The sequence below is a fragment of the Salmo salar genome, chromosome ssa11 (genome assembly GCF_905237065.1).
Source record: "Salmo salar chromosome ssa11, Ssal_v3.1, whole genome shotgun sequence".
Lineage (NCBI taxonomy): Eukaryota > Metazoa > Chordata > Actinopteri > Salmoniformes > Salmonidae > Salmo > Salmo salar.
The window spans coordinates 8,584,367-8,596,411 of NC_059452.1; the positions used below are offsets into that span (position 1 = coordinate 8,584,367).

At 42.4% G+C, this 12,045-nt stretch overlaps 2 protein-coding genes across 3 annotated transcripts; one reads left to right on the forward strand and one right to left on the reverse strand.

The window, feature by feature from the left end:
• Positions 1-223: 223 nt before the first annotated feature.
• On the forward strand, positions 224-5,591 carry fshb (follicle stimulating hormone subunit beta). 2 transcript variants are annotated; one of them, XM_014126338.2, is made up of 3 exons: positions 224-239; positions 3,597-3,821; positions 5,244-5,591. In XM_014126338.2, exons 2-3 carry the CDS (start codon positions 3,636-3,638, stop codon positions 5,469-5,471), a joined length of 414 nt encoding a protein of 137 aa, XP_013981813.1. In that variant the 5' UTR covers positions 224-239; positions 3,597-3,635; the 3' UTR covers positions 5,472-5,591. The 2 variants fall into 2 exon arrangements, with proteins under 2 accessions (XP_013981813.1, XP_045544933.1); XM_045688977.1 differs by lacking the exon at positions 224-239 and having other exon boundaries at positions 3,542-3,821.
• Positions 5,592-5,656: 65 nt separating this feature from the next.
• arl14ep (ADP-ribosylation factor-like 14 effector protein) lies at positions 5,657-8,302 on the reverse strand. Its single transcript, XM_014126337.2, has 5 exons — positions 8,012-8,302; positions 7,684-7,873; positions 7,443-7,586; positions 7,231-7,292; positions 5,657-6,949 (listed from the first exon to the last, which is right to left on the reverse strand). Exons 1-5 carry the CDS (start codon positions 8,080-8,082, stop codon positions 6,721-6,723), a joined length of 696 nt encoding a protein of 231 aa, XP_013981812.1. The 5' UTR covers positions 8,083-8,302; the 3' UTR covers positions 5,657-6,720.
• Positions 8,303-12,045: the final 3,743 nt, after the last annotated feature.

Below are 12,045 nucleotides of genomic sequence, written 5' to 3' on the forward strand. Positions count from 1 at the left end.
GGAGCTAAACCCCTATATTTACACTTAGACAGACAGGTAGGAAAAACCTCACTATTCCAAGGCAACAGAGCTTAAGAGATTTGAGTCCACCCCCATGCAAGGTTTAAGAAAGGTCCTTGTCGGATGAAAGCAATCAAAGATGGAGCAATACCCTTATGATAATATTTATAGGTGCAGAGAGGATAAAAGAGCTGGGGCAACCCTTCTTCATCACTAAATCAAAAGGGAGAACCCAACAGGTGAGCATGTTGGCTTTGCAGACTTTTGTGTACACTGCTGATTTCATTGACTATCTCTGCCGGTAAATGTAATTCCTTAGTGTGTGTGTGTGTAGCCTAGTGTATATCTGAATGGCGTGCGTGTTTTCCCTGAATCTTTATGTTTGACTGTAATGTTTGTATTTGTCATGCTCAAAATAGATGATACAGCTTGTGGAGAGAGGAATAACTTGATCTGGAAGGGTTCAAAGACCGTATGCACTTAGAATAGTTCGAAAGCATTTTCATCACTTACTGAGATCTTTTCAACGTGACTAATCTGAATAGAAGAAAAATATGGGAAAACTACCATTGATAAATTGATATTGTAATGCTCATTTGAATTCGAATGGTTTTAAATTGCGTGAATGTTAAATTGTTACTATTGTTGAAAAGTTGAAAGCCTTTCATGAGATTGGATATTTAAACTAAGATTCTGATGTAATGTCATCTCTTAATTGTCTCCCCTTTTCACCTTGTAATTTACTTTGGTACCAGGGCTGTAGCTGTTTCTAATACAATAACATAATAATACAATAATATCAATACATTTTTCCTCATTTCAAAAGACTCAGTCTAGCACATTATTTTAGGGCGTTACAGATTATTTGATAAACTAATTGATGATTTAATCTGAACATTTAATGTAATCTAATTCAACATCATTTTGGTGATAAATTTGTCCTCCCTTCTTCCCTCCCTTGGATGCCTGCATTAAATTACATCAAATTAAGTTTTATAGACAATCTTATCTTGTCCATGGCAGAGTAACAATAGCCTTAAGCTCATTCCATTCATCCTGGCCACAAAGGTCTAAGAGGGCTATGTTGATGTAGAATAACATCTATTCTCTTTCTCAATGAGCGAAGTAGCTTCCAACGGCATACTATCTTTTTCCTCCCAAATCTACTATTGGTTTTGGCTCGTGACCAAATAAAAAATGACTCATCTGACCTTGTCTGTATTCTTTAGGTGATTTCAGTATATCTCAGATTTTGACGGCATTATCTCTGACAAACATCTTTAACAGATCCACAGCAATTTAAATATTTTTATTTTATTTTTTACATTTAACCTTTATTTAACTAGGCAAGTCAGTTAAGAACAAATTATTATTTACAATGGTGGCCGACGCTGGGCCAATTGTGCGCCGTTCCTATTGGACTCCAAATCACGGCCGGATGTGATACAGCTTAGATACGAACCAGGGACTGTAGTGATGCGTCTTGCACTGAGATGCAGTGCCTTAGACCACTGCGCCACTTGGGAGCAATGTCCTCTGAGTGGTTGTGAATCCCTGATTGAAATGGTAGATAAAATATCCATTGGGAGACCAAGAGGGAACGTTATGTGGTCTGAGAAAATCTCAGTATGGAAAACATCCATTATGGCCATAATCATATTCAGGTTGTAAATGAATAAATAAAATGTACCATATAATAGAAGTGATACAACAAGTGAGGTACTTTGTCTGGTGCTTTGGCAAATGTGGCACACATAACCCTATATGCCACCCTTCATATAGGATTACATTTCCTTAATGATTTGGGGTGGCCTTAGAAAGGGAGTATGAAGGCCTTATAAGATATACTTTGTTTAAAGTGTGACCTGACATGCTGACCAGACCGATCACGCATGTCTACGTGCTCCATTGCACGCATGTTAATTTTGTCCACCCACACCAGACGTAATCAGGACATGCAGGTTGAAATATCAGAACGAACTCTGACCCAACTATATTAATTTGGGGACATGTCGAAAAGCATTAAACATGTATGTCTATTTAGCTAGCTAGCTTGCTGTTGCTAGGTAATTTGTCCTGGGATATAAACATTGGGTTATTATTTTACCAGAAATGCACAAGGTCCTCTACTCTGACAATTAATCCACAGATAAAAGGGTAAACCAAGTTTGTTTCTAGTAATCTCTCCTCCTTCAGGCTTCTTCTTCTTCTTTGGACTTTATATGGCGGTTGGCAACCAACTTTAAGATGCATTACCACCACCAACTGGACTGGAGTGGACCTCAGTTCATCTTTCAATCACCCATGTGGGTATTTGCTCCTAAAAACCAAAAAGGAGATAGGAGAGTCGGGACTTGCAGCGCTTCAAGCGTCACAAATAGAACCAAGTTCTATTTTAGCGCCTGGCTACGCAGACGCGCCTGAACAGTGTGCGTGTGTGTGTGTGTGCAATGATTGAATAACATCGGTGTAAATTTATTTTGTAACGCTCGCACATGTGCTGAGAGCGGTGTGGTCAGAATGTAACATGCCGACCAGAGCGCTAGCGCATGCACCATCGCAAGCATGTTGATTTTGTCCACCCACACCAGACGTGATCAGGACACGCAGGTTAAAATATCAAAACGAACTCTGAACCAACTATATTAATTTAGGGACAGGCTGAAAAGCATTAAGTATTTATGGCAATTTAGCTAGCTAGCTTGCTTTTGCTAGCTAATTTGTCTTGGGACTGGACTGTGGACCTCAGTTCATCTTTCAATCACCCACGTGGGTATATGCTCCTAAAAACCAAGGAGATGGCACATTGGTAACATGCTGACCACACCGCTCGCGTTACAAAATAAATGTACACATGCATGTTATTCAATCATTGTAGCCAGGCGCTAAAATAGAACTTGGTTCCATTTGTGATGCTTGATGCGCTGCAAGTCCTGCCTCTCCCATCTACTCATTGGTAATATGCTTACCACACCGCTCGCGTCGCATGCGCGGGCGTTACAAAATAAATGTACACATACATGATATTCAATCATTACACCCACACTGCTCGTGCACGTCTGCGTAGCCTGGCGCTAAAATAGAACTTGGTTCTATTCTGCTTGACCCGCTGCAAGTCGCGCCTCTCCCATCTCCTCGTTGGTTTTTAGGACCATATACCCATGTGGGTGATTGAAAGATGAACTGAGGTCCACACTCCAGTCTAGTTGTTGGTGGTAATGCACCTTAAAGTTGGTTGCCAACCGCTTTATAAAGTTCAAAGAAGAAGAAGCCTGGAGGTGGAGACAATTAATCTGTGGAATAATTGTTAAGAGTGGAGGACCTAGTGCATTTCAGGTAAAATAACATCCCAATGTTTATATCCCAGGACTAATTAGATAGCAACAGCAAGCTAGCTAAATTGCCATACATTTTTGATGCTTTTCAACCTGTCTCCAAATTAATATAGTTGGTTCAGAGTTTGTTTTGATATTTCAACCTGCGTGTCCTGAACGCGTCTGGTGTTGGTGGAAAAAAAATAAACATGCGCGTGACGGCAAACGCGGGCGCACGCGTGCGAGCGGTCTGATCAGCATGTCTCTTTCCCTGCTGTACAGCAGATTCCTGAAGGGACCTGATCTCCTTGTGGAAGCATTATGTACTGCACCCGCTTAAGGACGCTGCAGCTGGTCGTCATGGCAACGCTGTGGGTGACACCAGTGAGGGCGGGGACAGACTGCAGGTATGGCTGCCGACTAAACAACATGACCATCACCGTGGAGAGAGAGGACTGTCACGGAAGCATCACCATCACCACCTGCGCCGGCCTGTGCGAAACGACGGTAGCTAAATAGGGACAGACAGTACTATTTACGGTTGTGTGTTTATTAGGTACCAAACTGGACAAGACTGACTGAAACAGGGAGGGCCTACTTGGCCAATAGGACACACATTTTTATTTTCTGATGTACAAAGTCTGTTGAGTGCCCTAATGAACACACATTGAGTTATATATATTTTTGGTCTCAAGTGGCACAGTGGTCTAAGGCACTGCATCTCAGTGCCTGGTTCGAATCCAGGCTGTATCACATCCGGCCGTGATTGGGAGTCCCATAGGGCAGCGCACAATTGGCTCAGCGTCGTCCGGGTTTGGCCGGGGTAGGCCGTCATTGTAAATAAGAACTTGTTCTTAACTGACTTGCCTAGTTTAAATAAAGGTTAAATAAATAACAAAATATATATATTCTGTTGTATGTGAGCTGTTGTGTAATATATTGTAGTGCAGCCATGCTACAGTTTCTGCTGTTTAATTTAATTGACTAGGACTATGTGCTAAATCATTAATTCTACTATTTGACGTTGCATCAGCAGGCCTTTAATATATACTGAACAAAAATATAAACACAAAATGCAACAATTTCTAAGATTTTACTGAGTTACAGGTCATATAAGGAAATCAGTCAATTGAAATAAATTCAATAGGACCTAATCTATGGATTTCACATGCCTGGGCAGGGCTTAGGCCCATTCACTGAGGAGCAAGGCCCAGCCAATCAGAATTAGTTTTTCCCCACAAAAGGGCCCCCCCAGACGATCCCGCAGGTGAAGAAGTCGGATGTGGAAGTCCTGGGCTGGCGTGGTTACACATGGTCTATGTTTGTGAGGCCGGTTGGACGTACTCTAAAATGACGTTGGAGGCAGTTTATGGTAGAGAAATGAATATTCAGTTATCTGGCAACATTCCTCCTGTCAGCATGACAATTGCATTCTCCTTCAAAACTTATGACATCTGTGGCATTGTGTTGTGTGACAAAACTGCACATTTTAAATTGGCCTTTTATTGTCCCCAGCACAAGGTGCACCTGTGTAATGATCATTCTGTTTAATCAGTTTCTTGACATGCCACACCTTTCAGGTGGATGGATTATCTTGGCAAAGGAGAAATGCTTATGCTTTTTGTGCATATGGAACATTTCTTGGATTTTTTTATTTCAGCTCATGAAACATGGGACCAACACTTTACATGTAGCATTTATATTTTTGTTTTGTGTAGATCACAATGGCAGCAGAAGAGTAACACTATGAATTATGCAATAATTTAAAAATATGGTTTCCATTAGCCGAATCCCAGATCGGTTTGAGTTGTCTTGCCAAGCCATATGGTTATTGTCATGCCATGAGTTGACTATACATTACAACAGATCTGGGACCAGGCCAGTGTTCAGATGATTTCAACTTACCGGTATGAATGCTGTTGTTGGCAGGATCTGAACTATCAGAGCACATGGCTGCCGCGCTCCCAGGGGGCGTGTAACTTCAAGGACTGGTCCTACGAGAAGGTCTACCTGGAAGGCTGTCCATCCGGGGTTGACCCCTTCTTCATACCCGTTGCCAAGAGCTGCGATTGCATCAAATGCAAGACGGACAACACCGACTGTGATCGCATAAGCATGGCAACACCCAGCTGCTTAGGAAGCCCACTAGAAATGTAATACTGTAGAGTTAGGCTGTTGCAGCAGCCACAGTTTATGTTAAGCAACGGTTTGACTATTCTATGGTACTGTTTCCATTGTTGATGTGCTATCACAATAAAACACTACGGAAGTCTAAAAGTATTTGCTTTTAAAATATACTTAAGTATCAAAAGTAAATGTATAAATAATTAAACAAACCAGACTGCACCCACTTTTTTTATTTACAGATAGCCAGGGTCCAACAAGATATAATTTACAAACGAAGCATGTCCTTAGTGAGTCCACCAGATCAGAGGCAGAAGGGATGTTCTCTTGATAAGTGTGTGAATTAGACCAGGGATGTTCTCTTCATAAGTGTGTGTGAATTAGACCATTTTCCTATCTTGTTAAGCATTAAAAATGTAACAAGTACTTTTGGGTGTCAGGGAAAATGTATGGAGTAAAAAGTAGTCAAAAATATTTTTTAAAAGTACAGATAACCAAAGAAACTACTTAAGTAGTACTTTAAACAACTGTGACTATAGGACATTTATCATTACCCAAAAATAGACCTAATAGGTCACAGAAGATAATTGTGAAATTGCACAGAACACCCAGTAATGGAGATTATCTGTGGTAAAGCAGAACACTTGTTTTGACCGCTTAACACCTCGTGGACATTTCTAGGAAACTGTTGCAAAACCACACACACACGATACTGAAGAAGTCACCAGTCATCACCGATAATTATTATAAACTTTTTGTAGGGCTCACCACAAGGGTTGGAATCTGGACACACATATTTTTTATATGAATTAAGACCAATGTAATTGACAGCTGTGGGCACAAAAAAAAAAGATGTAATCACTAATCAAAACAAGTGGAGAATTGCAAAAACCATGAGGAAAGGCAGAAAATGAATCATGGAAAATTCTTCAGGCATTCATACTTTCTAAAAAAGGTGGAAACAAATCTCCGTCATATACCTCTTTTTCCTTGCATGAGTTCTCGTAGCGAGGTACCGGCGTAGTGCATGCGCACACACTTTCTTGAATTGATCCTCTCGGTACAGGAACTAAACTACATATGCAATGTTTAGAACACTTGGTTGAAACCATTGTGGGAGTATTATTTCTTATTCATTTACTCTTGATAACTTCATTTGATTATGTATCTTTTGGCAACTTCAGACCATTTCTTATTCTGTCCCTTCTCTCTCTCTACAGAAAACAAAAATAAGAAAAATAATTGACAACAGTCATAGTTCAAGGCCTAAGGGTGGGGGAGACTAGCCAGCGTACTTGTTGCGGATGATCTCTCCCCCCTCCACCTCAACCTGCTCGTAGAGCCACTTGCGGTCACAGCGGCACTCCACACCACACCTGCGGGAACCACACTCGGGGCAGGGGTAGAAGCAGCCCATGCAGTCCGCGTCCAGGCAGTCACACATGTCCTTGCCGCAGGAGAGCAGGCGGCCTTTGTTGTCATACACTTTGCTCTTCGCCCCAATAGTCTGTCTGCAAATACACAAAAACAACGGGAACGTCTGACCTGCTGCCTGTACGTGACTATCATCTGCGTCTTGCTTACTTGGTTGTGCATCATTTACGGAATGACACTGCTTTCTGCTGGTTTACCTTCTCCCAGATACACATTTTTACTGACTAGTCTCTCCAGTAAAAAAGGCAAACATTTGAAATGCAATAATGAAAACAAGCATATGTTGCAGCCTTCGAGGAAGGTAGCAGAGCAGTGCACCCATGCAGTGATGGATTCTGAAACACGTTTCCACTCTTACCTGTCAGTGTTGGAGGAGATTCCTCCTCGTCCTCCACCTCGTTTTTTGCCATCACCTCTTCCCTGCCAAAAAAAGATATAACTTTGAGTGAATGTTGATAGATGAAACAGGGCAAGTATGCGCTTGTGCACGTGAAAACAAAAGGCTCTGAAAAACAGCACTTAACTGTGCAAAAAGATTTACACTAACATTCATTTAGAGGGGTGACACACCTTGCCAGTATCCCGGGTACTATGTCGTTTCTCCTTGACCTTGCTCTTCTCCAGCGTCTTAGCCCTCTCCCGGTCTGTCGGTGCCCCGAAGCGGTTAGCCGCATTTGTGTCCTTGGTCATCATACCCCTTTTTCGTAATTCAGGCTGCAATGTTTTTAACATACATCTTGTAGTCTAGCTGAATAAAAACAAAACGACAGTAGGCTAAACTAGGTTGAGCAACTATGAAACCATACATTACCTTCGATGAATCGGCACCGAAAATGGTGGGCACGGCATCTTCCCTAAGAAACTGTTTGCCATTGTAGTCTCGGAAACAATCTGGGTTAAAATGTTCTGAGCAGAGACAAGTGTTAGGTGTAGGGATGAAGTTTTTCATCCCCAAACTTTGTACCCATTGGTTGGCAAGCTGAGGCTTACTGATGGGGAACCTGAGAAGAATAGGACAAGAAACACTGCTTAACACAAACATGCATAAACGCACCAAATGTAGCTAGCTTGCCAACTCAATAGCGGCTAGCTGACAACAACATTTGAAGAACGTTAGCTTGTAGTCCTTTACTCCTTACCTGTAAAATCTTATTTCTGACCCCTTGATAAACTTGTTGGAGCAGCCGTTTACTGCACAGGTGACAGGCATGATGAACTTCGTGCTTGTATGGTCTGACGTCAATTTATTTAGTAGCAATATAAACTATCCGAAGCACCGCTTCCAGTCCAACGCCTGTGTTGTTTCTTCTTCTTCTTCTATGATAAAATTGCGGTCTGCAAACCAACGTTAAAGGTGCATGCCGCCACCTACTGTGCTGGAGTGTGTCGTAAATCACGGTTTACAAGATCAGCTCCAAATTTCTAAATCCTCTTACCTAACTCAGTACTTCTGAGAAAATAAAAAAATGGGCCCTACTAACTTCCAATACACCCTCCCACATCACCAAAATCCCTTCCAAACCCCGCCATTCTCAATGACTCTACACTTCCATCTTTCCATCTCTGTTCCTCTGCATACACATCACAGACAAACTGAAATGGTCCACCCACACAGTGTGGTGAAGAAGACGCAACAGTGCCTCTTCAACCTCAGGAGGCTGAAGAAATTTGTCTTGTCACCTAAAACCCTCAAACTTTTACAGATGCACAATTGAAAGCATCCTGTCGGGCTGTATCACTGCCTGGTACGGCAACTGCACCGTCCACAACCGCAAGGCTCTCCAAAGGGTGGTGCGGTCTGCAGAACGCATCACCGGGGGCAAACTACCTGCCCTCCAGGACACCTACAGCACCCGATGTCACAGGAAGGACAAAAAGATCACCAAGGACAACAACCACCCGAGCCACTGCCTGTTCACCCCGCTTCCATCCAGAAGGCGAGATCAGTACAGGTGCATCAAAGCTAGGACCGAGAGACTGAAAAACAGCTTCTATCTCAAGGCCATCAGACTGTTAAACAGACATCACTAACACAGAGGCTGCTGCCTGCATACAGACTTGAAATCATTGGCCACTTAAATAAATGGATCACTAGTCACTTTTATAATGCCACTTTAATAATGTTTACATATCTGCATTACTCATCTCTTATGTATATAATACCATCTATTGCATTTTACCTATGCCGCTCTGCCATTGCTCATCGATATATTTATATGTATATATTCGTATTCCATTACTTAGATTTGTGTGTATTAGGTAGTTGTGGAATTGTTAGATTACATGTTAGATATTTTTGCACTGTCGGAACTAGAAGCACAAGCATTTCACTACACTCGCAATAACATCTGCTAACCATGTGTATGTGACCAATAAAATTAGATTTGATTTTAACATACAACAATATTACAACACATGCGCCACCGTTTCATTGAACATACACTCCAGACACAAACCATTCACATGCTTGCCAACCAGCTGTAATGACGAGTTCAATGTACAATGTCCTAGGCACAATGAAGAAAACACCACCTCTTCCTTCCTAGTCTGACCTATGAATCTTGGTCCACCGACCTTTCTTTTGAGGACATATACTGTAAATGCCGGCCCTTTGGCTCAGAGTCCCATCTCCTCTGACACACATCTATCAAAATGGCTCTGATCTTACATTTCACCTCACCTCTAACCAGTGGAACATTAATATCAATTATATCTTGTTATATCAATATATATATATATCTTGTAATATCAATTATATCTTGTTTAAAGCTCTTTTGGCTAACCGGTCTACAATTTAATTCCATTCCACACCCGAATGGGCTGGGACCCAGCAGAATCTCACATCTACATCCAGCCTCTCAATTCTGCATTATAACGTTAATACCTCCAATAGTTTGTCACTCCTATTAGATTTTCCAGATGATAAACTATTCAATACACAAAGGGAATCTGAGCCCACTATAATTCTGACAGGTTGTATGTCCTCCACCCACTGGAGGGCAACTACTATCGCCAACAATTCAACTGAGTATACTGACAGTTCTCTGTTAGTCTTCTACATATCTGCACATCAAATTCAGGAAGGTAAACACCTGCTCCTGTGCAACTCACTATTTGGGTCATTGGATCCATCTGTGAAAAGCAGTAAAAATGCATAAAAACTTTTACCAATGTAATTGTCAACCAGTTTCACTATATGACTGACTTCTGACCAATCTTTCCCTTTCTCAATCAAGGTTAGATCAACAACAGGATCTGGGAGTAACCATGGAGGAACATTCCCTATCACCACAGAAGGTCCAACCTCAAACCACTCTCATCAGCAAGCTTTCCAACTGTCCAACCAAAACCACTGCCTTGTCTACTAGTATATTCCCAACAGTCATCTAGAACAGTAGCAGTTGGATGGTAAACCTCACAGCCTAACCCAATAAGCTAATAACCATTTTTTCCCACTGTATATCCAAAGGAACCTCACCTCCCTCCACTAGTAAGGCACATACAGATGTTGATTTAAATGTACCATTACATATCCTTAAAGCTATATATAACACTATATACTGGATTCTGTCCAGCCTCTGAAGCCAAGTCGTCGCCACTGTTCCATAAACTATACACCAGTAATCAATTGTCGTCCTGATCAGAGCTCTATAAATATCCATCAACGATTGTCGGTCAGCACCCCATTCATAACCAGAGACCGAACGCATAAGATTCACCACCTTCTAACACTTTGTTTGAACATTTATGACATGCTCTTTCCATGTAAACTCAGCAAAAAAAGAAATGTCCTCTCACTGTCAACTGCGATTATTTTCAGCAAACTTAACATGTGTAAATATTTGTATGAACATAACAAGATTCAACAACTGAGACATAAACTGAACAAGTTCCACACACATGTGACTGACATAAATGGAATAATGTGTCCCTGAACAAAGGGGGGGTCAAAATAAAAAGTAACAGTCAGTATCTGGTGTGGCCACCAGCTGCATTAAGTACTGCAGTGCATCTCCTCCTCGTGGACTGCACCAGATTTGCCAGTCCTTGCTGTGAGATGTTAACTCACTCTTCCACCAAGGCACCTGAAAGTTCCCAGACATTTCTGGGGGGAATGGCCCTAGCCGTCACCCTCCGATCCAACAGGTCCCAGACGTGCTCAATGGGATTGAGATACGGGCTCTTCACTGGCCATGGCAGAACACTGGCATTCCTGTCTTGCAGGAAATCACGCACAGAATGAGCAGTATGGCTGGTGGCATTGTTATGCTGGAGGGTCATGTCAGGATGAGCCTGCAGGAAGGGTACCACATGAGGGAGGAGAATGTCTTCCCTGTAACGCACAGCGTTGAGATTGCCTGCAATGACAACAAGCTCAGTCCGATGATGCTGTGACACACCGCCCCAGACCATGACGGACCCTCCACCTCAAAATCGATCCCGCTCCAGAGTACAGGCCTCGGTGTAACGCTCATTCCTTCCGACGATAAACGCGAATCTGACCATCACCCCTGGTGAGACAAAACCACTTTTTGCCAGTCCTGTCTGGTCCAGCGACGGTGGGTTTGTGCCCATAGCCGACGTTGTTGCCGGTGATGTCTGGTGAGGACTTGCTTTACAACAGGCTTACAAGCTCTCAGTCCAGCCTCTCTCAGCCTATTGCGGACAGTCTGAGCACTGATGGAGGGATTGTGCATTCCTGGTGTAACTCGGGCAGTTGTTGTTGCCATCCTGTACCTGTCCCACAGGTGTGATGTTTGGATGTACCGATCCTGTGCAGGTGTTGATACACGTGGTCTGCCACTGCTAGGATGATCAGCTGTCCGTCCTGTCTCCCTGTAGCGCTGTCTTAGGCGTCTCACAGTACGGACATTGCAATTTATTGCCCTGGCCACATCTGCAGTCCTCATGCATCCTTGCAGCATGCCTAAGGCACGTTCACGCAGATGAGTAGGGACCCTGGGCATCTTTCTTTTGGTGTTTTTCAGAGTCAGTAGAAAAGCCTCTTTAGTGTCCTAAGTTTTCATAACTGTGACCTTAATTGCCTACCATCTGTAAGCTGTTAGTGTCTTAACGGTGAAACAGTGTTTCAACCCTTTACAATGAAGATCTGAGAAGTTATTTGGATTTTTACAAATTATCTTTGAAAGACAAGGTCCTTTTTTTGACTTTA

Coding starts and splice junctions, on each gene's coding strand:
- fshb (XM_014126338.2), top strand. CDS start 3,636: ATGTACTGCACCCGCTTAAGGACGCTGCAGCTGGTCGTCATGGCAACG. Junction 3,822..5,243: donor CCGGCCTGTGCGAAACGACG/GTAGCTAAATAG, acceptor TGTTGTTGGCAG/GATCTGAACTATCAGAGCAC.
- arl14ep (XM_014126337.2), bottom strand. CDS start 8,082: ATGCCTGTCACCTGTGCAGTAAACGGCTGCTCCAACAAGTTTATCAAG. Junction 7,874..8,011: donor TCAGAAATAAGATTTTACAG/GTAAGGAGTAAA, acceptor TATTCTTCTCAG/GTTCCCCATCAGTAAGCCTC. Junction 7,587..7,683: donor TCGGTGCCGATTCATCGAAG/GTAATGTATGGT, acceptor AAAACATTGCAG/CCTGAATTACGAAAAAGGGG.